General features: G+C 36.3%; 1 protein-coding gene across 1 annotated transcript; it reads right to left on the bottom strand.

The window, feature by feature from the left end:
- Positions 1 to 51: 51 nt before the first annotated feature.
- Positions 52 to 19001, bottom strand: LOC144446216 (gamma-aminobutyric acid type B receptor subunit 2-like). Its single transcript, XM_078135971.1, has 19 exons — positions 18777 to 19001; positions 14691 to 14828; positions 13202 to 13372; positions 11779 to 11880; positions 11237 to 11302; positions 10798 to 10995; positions 10016 to 10279; positions 9595 to 9655; positions 9102 to 9285; positions 8486 to 8676; positions 4751 to 4828; positions 4452 to 4617; positions 3701 to 3833; positions 3452 to 3559; positions 2835 to 2957; positions 2438 to 2584; positions 1560 to 1748; positions 684 to 809; positions 52 to 249 (listed from the first exon to the last, which is right to left on the bottom strand). Exons 1-19 carry the CDS (start codon positions 18999 to 19001, stop codon positions 52 to 54), a joined length of 2868 nt encoding a protein of 955 aa, XP_077992097.1.
- Between the last annotated feature and the right edge of the window lie 855 nt (positions 19002 to 19856).

The raw sequence follows: 19856 nt of genomic DNA on the forward strand, positions 1-19856 counted from the left end.
TTAAACAGTTGTTAATGTTGATACAGACATCGAAAATAATGCGTATTTCTATCATTCAGAGACTGAATGAGTTCCCTTGTCCGACTCTGGTGGTTTATTGACAGCACCCTTCCTTGCCGGACTGTAACAACCACACATGGCACCAAAACACCAAACACCACAGCCACGCTTGTGGTCGTTCAAATCAAGCAGGGTATTGGCACTTCCCTTTGTATTTACATTCTGTAAATTAGCATTCTCAGCCTCAAGCTGAAATACAAGCGAAACAGTTCTTAGAAAGGTGAATAGTAAAAGAAAATCTCATGGTGCTATATGAATAGCCGGAGAAATCCGACCACTTTTAGTATAATTCTAGAGAAATTGTGAAAACTTTTTTTCGCCTTTACAGCTTATATTGCCCACTGAACTAGTATCGATTTCGAGTTGCGATTTCTGAATAATCCCCAAGTTACAACAACATCTTGAATCTTCGACGAGAATCGCACCTCATTCAAAAAACGATTTTTTTACTATTAAACCTTCGACTTGAATGACTACAACAGTCTTGATGTACGTATAAACATTTTCTTCTAAACTGTAAACATGAAATTTTCTAAAAGATTTACGCAGCTGTATTGTACATATAACACAGGGATATATTTTTATAACATTACCCAAATTTATTTTTTTAAATTATAGTTTACCTCGGCAATTCTTTCCTGCATGTCGACAATGTCTGCTTGTTTTGCAGAAGACGCTTCACTTGCCGCTGTTCGGGTTTTCATTGTGGTGACCGCTTGCCCCTCGGGGTACTTACATACAGAGATTATCTGTGAAAAGAGCGAAGCTTTAACCCAGGGACAACAGACAAGAAACAAAACAAAACACAAAGTGCATTGTTATTCTAAAAGCTATAGCCAATTGCCTAAGAGTTTAATTTTAAACCAAAATACACGGTTTGTTTAGAAGTTGTCGTGGTAAGTTAACACTCAGACCCCTACTTTACAGTGGTCTGAGGTTTACAGAACGAAATCTCCAACTGTACGTGATCCAAATGACGCCATGCACAGAGTGGACTATTAAAGTATATCTTGCAAGTAGAGATGGATGTACTCCTTATACGCAAGTCTCCTGGCATCACTATTTCAAATAGTCAGTTTGGTTAGAAATATTTATGCTGGGTCCAAGAGATATGCTAATACTAAATAACCCATAGTACTCCATTAAAATGAACATGTCCAGTTCTTCAAGCCAAAAGCAAGAATAAAATGGTTTTTTTTTAGTTCTCTCGATGTTTAAGGAGAATGATATTTAGTTCTGTACTAAACAGTGGGAAATCATAATTTGGAAGTTTGTCAGCGGTAACTCAACCAACCAATTTCAAGATATAACATGGGATGAAAGTGATTGATATGGAAGATGCAGGAATGTGGATGCTAATGGAATCTTTTTAGGGACAGTGACTGATACGAACCAACCCACCTTTGGTACGAATACTAGTAATGTGAGTGAATTACAGAATATGTGATGCGAACCTCATATAGTGGCCTCAGACTGACTACAAACCAAGTTGAACCTACCTTTGGTATGAATACCATCAGTAATGTGACGGAATTACAGAATATGTCGATGGCAGCTAAGAATGCAAATGCCGCATTGGCGTTATGCTTTATGATTGGGCTAACCGATGCACCAATGAGGCATAAAATGATGACGTTGTACACACTCATTCCTATGTACTTGCTATCATTCAAGGCAGCGATAGTCACCTATGAAAAGGGAAAGAAGATCAACAGTTCATAACCCTGTGCATATTTCAGTCTGGCAAAGGGCTACGTTTTTACCCCAGTAGCAGTAAATGAAGCTTTCTTACCAAAGGCGGTAACCGTAATTCCACTAGAGTTAATTTTACACAATTCACCACCGATAGGATAGCCAATAACATGACATGTCTACTGCACAGTCAGCGTTAGTCTATCAGCTAGCCCTCGGATGTTCTTCCGATAAAATACGACACACTGCCGAACAACGCTATCGAGGATTGTTCGGGCAGGCCCTCACATGCGAACTTCGTTCGCTTATAGTTATAGCATCGAAAGAAAGCCCGAACGTCTAGCAGCAAGACTAAGTCAGCGTCTGACAGTGTCAGTCGAAGTTCTTTGTTAAAATTAAAATTACCAATCCGAAAGAACATTTCAAACCTAGTATGTGAACATACACCCTTCCAGGGTAACAAAACCAATTAGAAAAAACTCTTATGAAAAAATCCTAGAAAACTCTCTGCTTGAGTGTTTATGTAAATCATTTAACCTGTACATCTTATTTGCATACATTTAGACAGAGAAATAAAGAACATATATTTTGTACAATGATGCATGTATGAGGTAAGTTATCCATTTTGTACTACTTTTATGTAGGCCAATGTGTGCAATGAATCATTAAAAATAACTCTAGTCACCTTTCTGGTTTCCCATGCCAGGAATGTACCAAAGATGAGAAGAAGACCTTTGTAACAATACAAGGCACCCATCCAGTAGGTTAGGTTGTCACATGAACAATATTCAGAGATTGGTAAAATCATCTGATTGGCGACATCTGGATCATCCTGTAAATTTTGAAATTAATGACAATAGCGATTTTACATGACTGGAATAACATTGAAAATGTCGTATTTTAGTGTATTTCTATATGCATCAGACGAACCTTATACAAGGAGGTATGTATTTGAAGAGATATTACCGGGTATCCGTGATAAAATGGACTGCTGTTAGTACCCATGAAGAATATCTATACCTGGTTCTCATTCTAATCGATATATACAGAATATTATGGAGCATGCGTAGTATAGTACTCACAAACATAATCAACTCTTCCGTCATTCTCTTCATAGGGTCCATAATTTGCCACACTGATAATATAACAACATCTATCAAGACCAGAATTAGGACCATGATGAATAGATGTTTATCGGTCACTACCTGTAACAACAACAACAACAACAACAACAACAACAACAACAACAACAACAACAACAAATTGTTTACCGGTCACTTCCTGTAAAAAACTAACTGTTTACTCTGATGACATTAATTAACTGGTTGATTACTACAATCTCTCGAATATATTTTGGAGGGGCACTACCTTTTTATAACCTTCTGTACATAGTCAGCTCTGAGAACCGTGTACACATATCTTAATAAATATTCTATTATCGAGAATTCCAATTCTTGTGGTACGCTATTGTGTTTTACAAGAATTAACTTTTTACCATGCAAATGAAAGACAATGCTTTTATTCGTATTATATTAGGCCACCAAACTTTACAGAAAAGATACAATCGTTCACTTCTAGGGTTTTTTGATATTTCCCATGTACAAAGTGCGTAACGAAAAACCTTTTCATCAAATGAGTAACGTGATACTAGTATACTATACTGCTTATATCAATATGTTTCCAAGACAACATGACCTACCCGTCGTTTCGGAGTCTTTAGTGAAGCTACTTGGTGTACTCGCCATGTCTTACTAAACATTGCACCAAAAGCAATAACAAATCCAACGGAGATAACCCAAACACGTATCTAAATTGTATGAAAATATCAACATTTTTATCATCATACTTTTCACAAATCGTGACAAATCATTTGGTATCAAAACTATTCTCAAGGGCGAAAAAAAGCTTGACTCATATTAACTGATGACACCCCGTACGAATTACTTACCTGACATATGATCTCAAAAACGTATGGGTCAACAAGTTGATTGTCAAGTCCAAAGAAGAAAACTGCCGAGTAGACAAGAATGGTTCCCAAAATGATTATATTATTCAAATTTGGACTTGACATCTTCACGTATCTGAGTTATAAACAGATGAAAATGAACATTATTAGTGATAATAATGACGTAAGAGTGACGTATATTGTTGTTTTTTTATAACACACAATGTGGTAGTTTAAGGTGGTAAATATCTTTCTGATAGGGAAAATAGGGAAAAAAATCTAGAATGGCCAATTTGTAATCCAAATAGAGCATGGCCAGATGCGAAGGACTGAAGAATTATCTGTAGGTAATTGTAGGTAATTTGGTTTACAACAGTCACGTGATTGATTTCAATGAAAAGGTAAATCTTTCCCATAATGCCCCATTCAAGATATCGGGTTTGCAAGTTTCATATTAACATGATTTCATATAAGTCAGGACCAGGCCATGAGTTTCAGTAGACCCCTACTGCAATGTCACTAAAGAAGAGATCTACTTTTAAGGGAAAATATACCTGAACACCATCTTCGGCCCTGGTTTATGTCTACCGAGATTGATTTGTGATGGTGGGGGATGTATTTGGATACCCCCGGGATACCCCTCACACACACTGACGTCACTCCATAAATAAATATGACATTGCAGAAAACCTTGATTCGTTTAATTTCACGCTCAATTAATGCCAATGACGTGGACTGAAATATTTTGATCTACCTTTGTTCTCTGTATTTGATATTAAAACACAGGAAGAAAAGTGCCATCAATATACCCAAGACAGCAACAGCACATGAGCCAAAATACAGTTCCGGTACTACGCCGTGAAAGCGTTCAATAATAGTAATCACGACTTCCGGCGTGTGATCCAAAGGTACCTGCCCATCTGTAAAATATTCAAATAATTCATAGTATGAATAAAAACACGATAAAAATGAGTTATTAATTTAATAAAAAACAACCAGAACTATAGGCCTTGAGGATAAAGTGCGTCTGTAAAATACAAAATCAGCAATTACCTGGCCAGTAAAAGTTGGAAACGTACTCCAGCTTGTCACCATTTTCCAGGTAAAATGCAACTGTATTCTCTGCATACTCTACAGGTGAAAAAAAGCCGATAGGAAAGATACATTAGTAAATGAACAAATCATAAGTGGCGTCGCTGTCCATCTCTGCGTTTTCAAAAACATGCATTACGTGCAAGAAGTATACACTAGTATTATTAGCAATTCAAATCACTCTTCTCTATTCTTAGAGTTTAATACACCTTTTTCTCTGCCTGCAGCTGCAATTTCGTATGTTTTAGCGACCACAGTCGTCGTTCCTTTTCAAATTGACAAGTGTGAACGAACCCTAGATTACACTTTTGTTCACAGAGTCAGTAACCAAACGATTTACACAGTCAACTACAACACAGAATGTTTCAACTGCGACTGAACACTGTACTGAATGTTCTATAATTTCTACCCTCAAGTTTATTTTTATTTTTCTGTGTACGTAATCTTGCAACAGGTTTCATTGGGAGAACAGTGCTTAAGCATTGAAATGGTGTCTGTATGAAAGTTTAATAAATAAATAAATAAATAAATAACATGGTGCATGTGCATGGATATATTAATGGTGGTACGTTTTACATGTCCTACATACATGATGTGCATATTACATAACTCATTTGAATAATCAATTATGTTTACTACTTGTTGATATATCATCAGTGGTTGCTATGGACGCCTCCTAATTTCGTGAATATATTGGTCATACAGGTATGATGGATGTGACTTGCATATTGACGAGTTTATTTGCATGATTAATTAGACACATAAATTGGGTGAAACATCATCAAAGGTTCTTCAGAATATCATTTAATTATATCTTAATATCATTTAATTATAGCTGAATTAAAAAGTGCTGTAGATATATGTACAATATGATAATGATAAATGATATTTACAGATCAAAAAACGATGCTAATATAATTTCATCAAACTAAGTAGGTTCTTCATGCTTCAATGGCCTTACAGCGTGCTGAACAGGAAATACACGCACGTCATACCAAATAAGTGACTTCCTTTTAATGTTCTTGCTGGAGGAATTCAGTTAATATCTCGATGGCATATGGCTTATTCTGATACTCATATCACTTTTAACGAATGGCGGCTTGCCATATGAAGAAATCATTTTTATCAGAGACAATAAGGCGCATAAATCAAATTGAATGTGAACTGTCCTATTATCATATATTACCCTTCTGTCAACTGTCCTATTATCATATATTACCCTTCTATCAACTGTCCTATTATCATATATTACCTTTTTGTCAATTGTCCTATTATCATATATTACCTTTCTGTCAACGGTACTATTATCATATATTACCTTTCTGTCAACTGTCCTATTATCATATATTACCTTTCTGTCAACTATTCTATTATCATTTATAATATACCTAGTGATAATGCTGTGCCATGATTCGCTAGAATCAGTCACGTGATAGGAAAATAGAATGACTACTTCCCTTGGGGAATAGTCCCATCAATTTTTACATAGTCACGTGACCACCGCGCGTTCACAGCAGGTCAAAATGACAGCTTCTGACGATGTCGTCTGCCACCGCGAGTTCACAGCATGAGGTATATTATAAAACACATATTGCCTGGCCTATATTCGGGCTATAGCACCCGTTCATTACCCCCTCGTGACTGTGAGTTACCAGAATCACATGCTATTTCCCTCGGCCGTTGGCCTCGGGAAATAGCATGTGATTCTGGTAACTCACAGTCCCTCGGGTGTAATAAACGGGTGCTATAGCCCTCATGGCCAGGCAATATGTGTTCAATATTACCTTTCTGTCAACTGTCCTATTATCATATATTACCTTTCAGCTTTATGGTTTTTCTTTAATTTTACAACAATACTGATAGGCAGTGAGTCAGAAACCCCAGGAGAGATGGATAATACTGAGATTGGCCATGTATTCCGGAAGACTTGCTTATTTGCTATTGCACTTACTGGACTTCGCAATATTCAAAACGCTGTAGATACAATATACAGAAGCACAATACCTCGCCGAAAATATTAAAACTTAAAGCTCAACAAATGACGTTAAAGTAAAGCATAAGACTAAGCCCAATCGATAACACAGTGCGTCATTAGCAGTTTTCTTTGGAAAGATTCTTGCAAGCTTGGAACATGTCGATTTTTAAAAAATATAATTTTGTTGCTAAGACGTTTACAGATTTACCTTTCTACATACTCCTACCAAACACTGCACAAATGAATATATAGTATGTCTGTCTGTCTGTCTGTCTGTCTGTCTGTGTCATCATTTTCTAAAAATCGGCTGGCTCAATTGTAATGAAATTTGGGATATATAATCTTTAGGGTAATAGCTAGACCTGATTAGGTTTTGAGCCAGATCTGTTAATATTTAATTAAAGAAATTTGCATATTAATGAAATCAACTAATTACGCAATATCTTAAGACTGCATACTTCAATTTCAATATAATTTAGTATATTCGTTAAACATAACAACATACATTTGTCCTATAAAATTCGTTGATGTATCTTACAGCGTTAATGAATAATTTGCACAATTAATTATTTTTGGTAATTAGGCTATATCTTAAGAATACATACTTCAAATTCAACATAATTTAGTACATACGTTAACCATAAGAAAACACATATGTCCTATCAAGTTTGTTGATGCACCGTACAGTGTTAATGAATAATTTGCATAATTAATGATTTTCGGTAATTAGGCTATATCTTAAGAATATATACTTCAATTCCAATATAATTCAGTACACATGTTAACCATAACAATCACATATGTCTTGTAAAGCTTGTTGGTGTACCTTTCAGTGTTAATTAATAATTTGCATAATTAATGATTCTTGGTAATTAGGCTATATCTTACGACTGCATACTTCAATTTCAATACAATTCAGTACATACATAAATCATAACAAATTGTGTATGTCCTATAAAGTTAGTTGATGTACCTTACAGTGTTAATGAATAATTTGCATAATTAATGATTTTCGGTAAGTAGGCTATATCTTAAGACTGCATACTTCAATTTCAATACAATTTAGTACATACGTTAACCATAACAAAGCGGATATGTCCTATAAAATCTTTTATATAGCTTAGTTTTAATGAAAAATTTGCATAATTAATGATTTTAGGTAACTAGGTTGTATCTTAAAAATGCAAGCTTCAAATTTCGTATAATATAATACGTACATCAACCATAATAATACGCACCTGTCCTATGAAGTTTGTTGCTACAACTTTTTCCTTTAATGAGTATTTTGAATAATGAACGATATTCAGTAATTAAGCAGTATCATACACTCTTACATACATTAACCTAAGAAAGCACGCTTGTCCAAAAAACAAAGCCTGTTACCATAGTTTTTATAGTTTAATGAGTTATTTGCATAATTAGTTATTCCCTTACGGGAGGCATTCAGTTTAAATCTGGTTTATGTATGAAGTTGCGATGTTACGTTTTATCACGTAAAGCTCAGACCACTAAATTCGTTAGTGGTCTGAGATTATACACAAGGGCAGGACTCACACGTGATATCATATCGCACTACTTTCCATATCCACAAATTACCATGTATATGTGATTCATAATTAATAATGCCAATTTTTACATATACTTATCTGTACAGTGTCCAACTGATTGAACACATTATAAATGTACTTTCGCTAACATTATAGAATTTGAAATGAAATTACCGACATCAGCTTCACATATAAACTTAATTTCAAGCTCACAAGACGTTGTCTCCCACAAGCCATTGCTGTCCATTTGCACGCACAAGTCGTCCCTGGTTGGTTCACTCATCGGAACATTTGTTTCAGGTGTGAATTCCAGAGATTTTCCATCTATCCATTTAAAACCATTGTCGTATTTCAATCCAATGAACCTGTTGGTGACGTGTTGATGCATACGTAGGTAAGTCATTTTGGTTTTGAGGCATTAATTAAAACGTAATATATAAATTTTAAAAAATGTGAAGTTTTGTCAAGTTCAACGCGGAAGACACGATAGGAGACGACGTTAAGTAGACTTACATGTACCATCTGAGTGATACAACACACAACACCAATATCAGTGCACCAGTATTACATGTGACATTATATAAATACACATTCATGACTCTACAAGCCTGTATTCATTCGATTCTTGAAACTCAATTCAAATATAGACCGTACATGAAAGTAGGGTCTACGATTCAAATGTTCTTTTTTCTTGAAATTTTCACCAGCAGGCAATGTTTGTCTGTCACACCCTATTTTGCAATATAGTAAGAGATGAGTCAGAGGCTACAGTCCTTTGCTTTATACTCACCATGCTGATGCCTTGTCTTTCTGGATTTGCTCCGTTAGAAACGAGTGTACATTTGAATGCGTAATGACGACCAAATCTCCTCCTTCTTCAATACATCTTTCCCGTGCCTGAGACCAGGAAGTAGTTTCATGACCGAGATAGTAACAACTAGAGTTTGACACGATCCACTTCGTTGGACAAATGGCTGAAAATAAGATTGTAAGAGATGGGTAAAGTACCATGTATATGTATGAGTGTATATTCTATGAACTATTGTCTAAACAAGTTTCCTGTCATCATGCAATGAGTTGATGTCAGTGAGTGGTATTCAGGCGCCGACGACACAACATCGTTACGTGTTTCGTCTCCCAAATATTCCGTATCAACTTGCACTATATATCGTTTCACTTTAACTTGTTTCACATTGTAACCCAGCAGGGTGACTATATCGGCTATCAGATTTTCCATTTGTGTGTTATTTAATATGTTTACATGAATAGGGATTATTATTTACCTTGCAGTTGTTCGACTTTAATCAATCCTTGTCGATCTCCGTTTTTGAAAGTTACAGGGCCCTGTGGAGAATTCACATTAATATCATACTAATATGGATTATAATCACTCCTTATACAGCTAGCTAGCAAGATGAATCGCTTGGGGACGTATCATTATCTATCGCCTTAAAAGGGGGATGCAGATGTTAGATATTTTAAATTAGCACTCCAACAAATAATTGAATGTTGTGCCATGCTACGCATTATCTTGTACGGAAAATATCATTTTCAGCATGCAATTGCCCTCGAAAGGCGAAACCCCCAATCGCTGATAACGCATATAACGTTACTCTTTGTATGTCATGTATCATTGTTCAGAAATGGAACCAAGTATTTCAGAAGAAGTGCCTAGTAATTAACGAAGTAATACGGAAGACTTACCGAAGTGCCAATAAAGTTACTTTCACTAAGTTTCTCAAAGAAAATCATAGCCATCTCGTTGTCGTCATAGTTAAAATCCTCCAATCGTCTCGTAGAATTATCACTAAATATCTTTGACTCAAGCACTTGTAAGGTTTCATTCAACATCAAAGCGATTGCCCACACTGCATCATAGCCATAAGGTGCCAGTTCGTTGTAATTATATTTTTTATTTTCTGGCCACTCCATTCTCTCAAGGTACATCTTTTCAAACTCAGCGGCTGTCTGCAAATGAAAGTACTTAAAGTTGGAATTCGATATTATCTACAATTGGATCTAAGGAAACCTTAATAGTATCTTCACAATTTTCTTTTCTTAACATCCTATGTTATTCCTATTGGAACGAGGGAAGAACAGAAAATCAACATCCAAACCCATACCATACCACACCACACCATACCATGCCATGCAATACTACACTAAGCTATGTGTGTTAAGCCATCCTGTGCTGTGCTATGCTGTGCTGTGCTGTGCTGTGCTATGCTGTGCTGTGTTGTGCTCTAACACACCATACAATAACACATGGGACAGGCAGCATCGTCGCAAATCACAGCCTCTTTTACGGCAACGAAATCAGTAAAACAGACCATGTACAACTGACACTGTCTCCATGACTCTGTCAACAGTAAATATAACCAAACTATACATTCATGCATTAGAAAACAAAACCAACGTCGCAGCCTGACAAAACATACTGCACAGAGAGCGCAACACTCTGATAGTAGAAATCAAATAATTATTACAATGTCGGCTATTGTGACGTCATCAGATGGACTAAGTGGTAGTGGTTCCGTTGAAATATAGAAAGAACTTTTCACGACTTGGATGATTTCTTCATTGGTGCAATCTATTGTGTCATCTTCGATCTCCCACCAAGACTTCATATACCAACCAATTAAAAACCAAACGTAGTCGGGCCCAGTCATACCTTGCTTGTAGGCCTACAACCAGAGATAGAAAAGGGACAAGTTGAACGCTACAAACGTGAACAAATCCAACGTCTCGAGTTATTCTTTCAGCATGCCATGAATATTGGACCATGGAGAATTGTAAGTGTTGCTATATTCACTTGGCTTAAATTTCAAAAATGATTTGCGAGAATTGCACCTAGGTTGTAATTATATTATATAATGTACGTCTTAGAAAGGAAAAGGAATTGTAGAGGAAAGCACAAAGACTCACCTCACAGAATATTCTCCTTGCCTTCGTTGCGTAGGTATTTGTAATTATTATCTTGGCATCGCTGTTCTGTCGAGAAACAAGAGGTTTTACCGTTTATTATGCTACTATTATTATGTGCCTGGAGAAAAGATTCTACATTGCTTCGTGGGAAAGTACTCTTACAGTATAACAATGTGTCTATTTCAATATGAGATGTTATTTCACACAATGGTACATAAACTATGACATATCGAACAACAACAACACGTCTATATTTAGCCCTTTTTTTCTACAATGACAGTACATCTCGAGTTAACAACAATCCAACCCTTTTAAATGAATGAAATAATCAAACCCACAAGATAGATACAATGTACAACAACTTACAAATGTTTATATCAATGCACAGAAGCCATATGCATGTTATCAATATTTGGCCATTGTATATCAATATAATGAAGCCATGCTTTCAATATCGTGATTCATTAAACCTTGTGACAATGCCATCTCATCTAATACAAGGACCCACATCAGAAATATCAACATCTTAAGATATTTCTTACCTTCAGATTCTCAATTTGGTTCTTCGGATTTTCTGAAAAACTCTCCGATTTAATAACTGTGATGTTGTTTTGTTTCAGCTGAGTTAAAAGATCATCTATAGCCTGCAATGTCACAATGGTCATTAAATGCGCGTCGGCAGTCGTGGACTAAACACACTTTCAAGCTAGAGTATATTGAATTTTTTTAATTCGTGCATGGTTTCCATCGGGGATACTAGTTTTCTTTTCCCCATGTTACATTTCTGTATTTTCCAACATGAATATTTCAATTTTTCAAATTTTAGTGTCAAGTTTCGATTTCCACGCAATTTCAAGTGAATACCTTTATTCTAACTAATGCATAGATAAATATCACTGCTCAGGTTTATAACGTGATCCCAAAATTTATGATAAATTTATGTTTTGTTATCTGTTCCAAATGCTCTACATAATGAACTATTTTGAACTCTCTAATTAGATATTTACAAAATTTTCAATTAAGAGGTACGTCATGTATGATACATGCAGCTAAAGAATTGTGCATTTCAACAATGTGAGTAGAAAAAAATGTATGGTTTTGCCCTTACGGAAGACATTTAGTTTACATTTGGTTACAGTAGCCCAGTAGCCATAATTTTTCGATTCAAGCCAGCGGCTAGGCGTCACTGACTGAAATCATGAGACTGCAAAAGATAGACTGGTCGATCTTAAAGATCTTACAGAGCGTATTATAAAGGTGTGAAAGCAGGTATATCAGTTAACATGAGAAATCGGTCCCTTGCAACATAAAGAAGAGTACTTACTTATTCGCATGTAGGCTTACACCATTCACAATTATTACAAAGATTGTATTGTTAGTTTCCTCGCGTACGATTTCTTTAAAGAATTTAACATGATTATCTCTTGCTGGTCTGATGCAATTTTATCATCAAACTTAAAAACAATCTTGCCTACCCTCTGAATAACCAATTTCAATGCATAGACAAAGTGCGACCAACCTTTCTACAAGTGCAATAATTCGTAAGTCTAAAACAAATGGACCCAATTACCTATTCCAGTTTATTATTTCCAAATGTACATGTTTTGGCATTGATCCATATTCGTATAAATATAAAGGCCGCGTCTGCTGACAGGCTCTGTCACCAGCACGACATGCTGGAGATCGGCGTCTGTCAACAGCACGTTGTGCTAGTGACCTTTGACATGGCGTCGATTACGTGTTTCGGTGCCAAATTCATGTTCTTATTACCCTTTAAATTGATTGGGCAAGTATATTCAATCCTCAAAACTTTTACATGTAACTTACGTGTGATAGTTCGTTTTTTTTCCAACAACAGCGACTTGCGTTGCATATGGGAGATTTTCGAGAAAAAAAATTTGTTGCCTGCCAAACTCAAGACAGAAAAAAAAATTGTTTCCAGGGTATGATATTTTGTTCACTTACCAAAGAAAATATCGGGTAATTTTCATGGATTGTTGCAACCCGATTCCATCCAAAATCCTTTATTAGTCGTACACGAGCAGCGTTGAAGGCTGTGTCCGGGATGTAAGTACGGAAATAATAGGGATATTTCTCCCGGTTTGACAAGGCTGGTGATGCTGCAGAGTAGGAAAGCTACAAGGAAGAGATTTTATCTCAAAGGGGCATTTCTTCAGAATGGAAAAAAAAACTAAACGTACATGATATGAGGAAAGGTGGGCTCGTGACGCGACGTTCCAAATATTTTAAAGTTATTGTTGACGTTTATCATTGGTTCAGACAACAACACCCGGTTCTAATTCTGTCATGTAAAACTATAGAAACTTTGAAGATATTCCAAGGCATACATTATTGGTTGACGTTCTTAAACTCGATGAACTGTTGAGCCAGTGGCTGTGTGTCGAAATCCAGAAAAAATACCCAATCACCCCCCCCCTCCCTTGAGGTTACTGTACCATAGTACAGTGTTTTCTTGTTGTTAAATGTCAAATTGCGATTAATGAATCTATACAAATTGAACACTGGTCCAAATGAGGTAAATTATATGGCATTGTGGCCTTCAGAGTTTTATTCGTGTAAGTTACATGTCATGTATGACAGTTGAAGGGTATGTGTTAATAGACCACCATGTTTTACCCTAATAGCTAGTTGTGTGAAAACCAGTCTAGCTCAGTATTTTGGTATATTTGGGTTTCATCCTAGGACATTGCAATCAATATTTAATACATTCTTTTTTATTTTGTGTGGATCTATACACGTTTAGTTCACTTCCAGGTTTGAATTACACCAGAGTGTGGTCATGATCAATGGTACATCAGAACCAATTACCTGTGATACCAGTGACTCTGAGTCATGTCTTCTTTGATAGTATGTACAATTACAATTACAAAGAAATTAAAGTCGTCTTGAACTGCCATAACCACACGTTCACGGTTAACTTGACATGTACACTACCCGAGTCCGCTTGTAATTATGTTACCATTCTTGTGTCAGACTATTATAAAGGCTAAATAGAGCAACAGACTATATCGTAATATAACGGTGATCTGTATACATTCAGTAGACAACAGGGTGTCAGTAGATGTTACTAGATTGCCTACAGTGTCCTGTCACATTTGGTGCCGTATTACCCAACATTTTAATTATGTAAACTACAAATATGAAATGATTCATGTAGCCGAAAACCAAGGAAATATTTCTTGTCTTGTTCAAGTCACTAACTCGACATATTTTCTAAAATTTGCAACAACAAAAAGTCATATACGTGGTGATTTACTGCTCCAGCTCCCTTCCATGACATTTGGTTGGGGTTTACCTCAAATATTTGCCAAAATGTGATAATATGTACTTTGAAGAACAATCACCACATCTATTAGCCGTTTTAGCAAACTGGATGCCTTGTAAAGACGATAAGGATATCAAATTTAGCTTTGGATTTTCCTAGTTGACTCACCACGAGAAGGTTCCAATGAACCCCAGTTTCTGCCATCACACGAGAACCTGGTGAACACGGTGGCCCCAGTATCATGATCTTGGTTGGGGGATATTGTAACTGGTGGAAGAAAACACGAGTCGCCACTCCAGATTCACACTGAAATAAACACGAAATAATCAATTGATGTCAAATATAGTAATCAATTGAGTGCTTCGCTTTGAAATGACAAGGCTGTTTTCAAGGAAATAAAACATTGATATTTTTTTAAGGATTCATCGATATTTTGATCAAAATATGTTGTTTTTGTTCCAAAGTGTGCGACCTAAGATCTCCTGCCTTTTGCGTTTTGAAAATCAAATTTTGTCATTATCTTAGAAATTCTGACTCTCTTACTGTAGTTAGTATTGTCTTGGCTATTCCCCTCTGTATATGCGCGCGCACGCGCGTGCGTGCGTTCGTGCGTGTGTGTGTGTGTATATGTGTGTGTGCGCGCGCGCGTGTGTGTGTGTGTGTGTGTGTGTGTGTGTGTGCGTGTGCGTGCATGTGTGCGCGTGTATGTGTGCGTGAGTGTGCTTGCTTGATAAGTGTAACTAGTGCCAACGATAACTCAAATGCTACCAACAACTCTCACTAAGGACTCTTATAATTGCAATCAAGGAAATAGCCTTTAAATACCAGCGTGATAAAACTATTTAACGCATACGCGTCTCGTTCTCCGTTGTCATGGAAATACTTAAAACTGTATAATACAAACAAAGTATTTAATGCGTGACCGATAATAAGAACGGAAATGATTATAAAGTAAGCTTGATAAAGCTAGTAAATAATTCAACGGGAAAAACATGGTACTTCGAATGTCAGCTCCATATAGAGCTGTATATAACAAGAAATATACAAAAACGTTGAATAAAATTTTCATATTTTGCTTATCTTTTGTCGGAGTGAGATTAAACTTACCAAAGTACGCACACACACACTCACTGAGTTACACTGTGTAATGGCCCCATAATTAGGTCAAAGGTCGATCACGTGCCTTGTCATTCAATTTTCGCCAAAGAACACTTTACAGGTAAAATGATAAATTTTGTTTTATAGGATGGAAATAATACGGAAACCATTTGTTTATTTGTTGAAGGAGACATAGCGCTACAATTACTCTCCACATGGAGCTCAGGTAGGAATGCATGGTTAACTATGGGGTAGATTTCATCCAATTCTCCATAGCAATAGAATTTGAACCAAATATTATATTCAGAAACATCAAAATAACAAAACACAACACATATTTTCTTTCCAGCAATATGATTTATGAACACAACGAAAAACACATGACTATAGTGTGAACGTATAAACTTAATCATTTTATACGCTATACACACGCTATAAAGTTTCATAAGGTTTCTATAGTTACAGTGTAATTAGCTGACCCTCTCAATGTTCAACATTCGTTTTATTTTGGGTAGTATGATATTGGTAACCGGAGGCCCTACTGCATGCAGAACAAGTGTAATATTTCCAATGCCGTATTAGAGTTTCTAGTGTTTCAGATTCTGTAGTTTTGTACTTATAGCCTAATATTAATATTGATTATCTTCGTTGTCCTTGGCGCCAGGACTCTCTAACATGGTATAGTACATGAATGTTGAATCTTTCTTGATTCCGAAGACGTTGTGAAACCAGACAGTATGTTGCACGGTATTGCCGGTCGTTACGTACGACGCCGTGACTTAATCATGTGATTTATAGGTCTACGGAAACATTTGCCACACACTGTCATCACTGCATAAACGAATTGCAAGTTTTCTGTAACTTGCATGGTTACAGTGACTGAGTCCATGTTTACTACCATGATACGTGACACTCTTACGTGTATAATCTAAGGTATATCATTCTCAGACTTTCTTTACATAACTTTAAATTCCCCAAGTTTTAATTTCAAACCAGTCAAATATGGTGTTTTAGAAGACTCTTGAGAATGACGAATATTATACGGGTACCGAAGCGAACGTAACCTTGATAACACCAAAATAGAAAGTTTTCGTCCAGCAATGCATTCTGGTCTATAGTGACAAATGTCGCTTTGTTATCCCAGTCGTCCATCACGTTTAATACAATCTATTCTAAACCTCCGTGACATTTAAGAATGTACAGAGTATATGACAAAGTTAATAAGTCACGGATGATATAGATTAGAAGTAGATTGACATTTAAAATCAACATACTGTATAGGCTTCATGAATAGGTTACACACTTCGTATATGTACATAGCCAAATGTCTCCAGGGATACATGTGTATATCTATGCGTGGCTTCTATTCCATTACAGAACATTGTTTACGGATGGAGGGATGGTTGACTGACAGCTTGGATGAAAAAATGGATGGATGGATGGATGGATGGATGGATGGATGGATGGATGGGTGGGTGGGTGGGATGGGTGAGTGAGTGAGTGAGTGAGTGAGTGAGTGAGTGAGTGAGTGAGTGAGTGAGTGAGTGAGTGAGTGTGTGAGTGAGTGAGTGAGTGAGTGAGTGAGTGAGTGAGTGAGTGAGTGAGTGAGTGAGTGAGTGAGTGAGTGAGTGAGTGAGTGAGTGAGTGAGTGAGTGGATGGATGGATGGATGGATGGACGGATAGATGGATGGATGGATGGATGGATAGATGGATGGATAGATGGATGGATGGATGGATGGGTGAATGGACGGTGCTTATGCTTCAGTACGAAGAATGTTACAGAACAAAAAACCTAAAAAAGTTCAAAATCGGCCATGCCCTTTTAAAGGAAAATAATGCATTATGAATTCACGATGTTAATTAAACATAAATGTTAAACACGAAGATAACTTTAATTTGCTTGAAATTAGAAATGTTTTTGTTTACCATAGTGTACACAACCAACCCAATCACAATAATATGACAGCCAAAGTAAATAAAATGTAATATACATTTGTATTTTCTTACTATTGCTATCTGTACGACAGAAATGTATTTTTCATAGTTTATTAACTTTTACATATGATATGGGGTGGTGGCCTATGAACGCAGTAAACATATTATTATAACGAGAAGATATATACAGTGCGTTGTTTCATTCATTTTCACTTATCAGTACGGAGATAGCATATACTTTACATGTACTTTTTTTTAGCTGAGTGAAACATGGTCGATGTAATATTCAATCTCAGACGTAGTTCAATCCACAAGCTACACACATTGCAATGTAAGTAAAGCAGTATGATAACCTATCTACATCTAGACCCACACTTACATTAACTTATGAAAGAGTGACACATTTTCATTGTCATCATTCCTTCATTACCAAAGTCAGGTTTTATTTCAAAACTTACCAAACATACGATAGGGGATACGTTTTAAAGCGCGAGCGAAGCCTGAGGATAACTTTATACCGTAATTTAAAATGAACTTGACTGGCAACATACCACTCCAACTATTGTAAGTTCCGCATCGATTGCTAATTAGAGTCTGTGGACAATTTAGCACCGGTATGACCAAATGTTTGGTTTATTCAGTATTTTACAAATTATGCCGTTATTGAGTTTCGATGATTTAATATAATAACGCGATCGATGCACTCTATGGTTTCTACAACTAGACCTTATGTATCATGACCTTGGTTACCTCGTCTGGAATATAATCAATTGCAATCAAGTACATAATTTCTGCTGTAGTTGAAGGAAAAGACACATATCATTGTCCTATATTTGAATATTGCAGTCAGTCAATAGTAATCAACCCATGTCATATCACACACTGAGAATTTGATGTTAATTTGTGTATGGTGTTTAATCTAGAAAGTATAGTTTGAACAAAATAAATAAAATAACCCAACTTTTCGCTTTTCTACTTGTGAAAGAAATGGATTATTCAAATAGCTTTCTGGTCTATGAATGAAAATTAAGCACTTTTGATGATTTGGAATCAACTGACGACATTCAATTTGACTTGTAGTTCAATTTGATAACTGCTATCTTTTGCTCACTCTGGAATTCTGGGATGCTTTACATGTAATTATGGCCTATTCAGATATACATGAAGGTATGGTAAACTACATCTAACTTTGGTTTAATATTTTCAAAACATTAACTCACCTGTGTGTCGTTCCAAACCATTCGTAACTCATAGTCCAATAGAACATCGTCTCTTTCGTTAACTTGACTTAGTGCCATCTCTACAGCGGGTACAATCCCCCCTCCTTCCCAGTTACCACCTAGACTGAAGAAAGTGCCGAGATATAACGGTATTTTCTCCCCGGAGGAGGGATTTGAAGTTCTGTTATCATAATTGCGAGTAACACTATCATCACCAGCCGCCATTGTCGTGTAGTTAGTCAATACTTGACTCTGTTCGGTTGTCATACATGTTACGGTTGATAAAATGGTGAAGCATAGCACAAAGTAACGTGCACCGCTTGTTAACATGTTGATGCAACGTCAAACTGAAGAAAGTAAGACCACTGCATGGAATTAGAATGCTTGCCATATAGTCTTTGCTGTAACGATGGTTGATTGGAGATTGGAGAGTGGTAGGCGTGACTTCAGACCTGTTGTCATGCCAATGTCATTCAGTCTGTATCTAAGTTCAATTTAAATACGTGTTCGAATTTTTTTCAAAAGGTAGAAGAAACAAGATACTTTACTCTTGGTAACCTGTTACATTTGTAAATATCATAACGATTGCTTGACCACGAATCGAAAACGTCAATACCGTATCTTGGATACAGACATCTTTTGAACTCTTGGGGTTTACAATGTGAAGAATCGCCTAATAGTCAATACATGTGTTTTGACAAAGAAATGTTGTTTTTGTGTGTTCTTATAATTATAAGCCATGTAAATGAATTATTCGTCATTACATGTACTAAACTATTTAATTTCTCTGGACAATCAAGCCTAATGAGGAGTATCGTTCTCATGGCGACCCACTTATTTCTCCATAGTGAAATATTCAGCGACAACTAAAAAGGACAGACTTGTAATTAGTTCATGATTTAACAAACATTTTATTCGGGGTCTTCCTTTGGCGATTTGGTGGTTTAATGATGTGTCGCTCAATGGAAAACATGTTCAGGGTTTACTCGACAGTTCTAATGACTAAAGATAGCTACTCGGAATCATTACAAGTCATAACAGATAAAATTAGTTTCAAGCATACCGGAGTGAAAATTTACA

This window comes from Glandiceps talaboti, chromosome 2, assembly GCF_964340395.1.
Source record: "Glandiceps talaboti chromosome 2, keGlaTala1.1, whole genome shotgun sequence".
NCBI lineage: Eukaryota > Metazoa > Hemichordata > Enteropneusta > Spengelidae > Glandiceps > Glandiceps talaboti.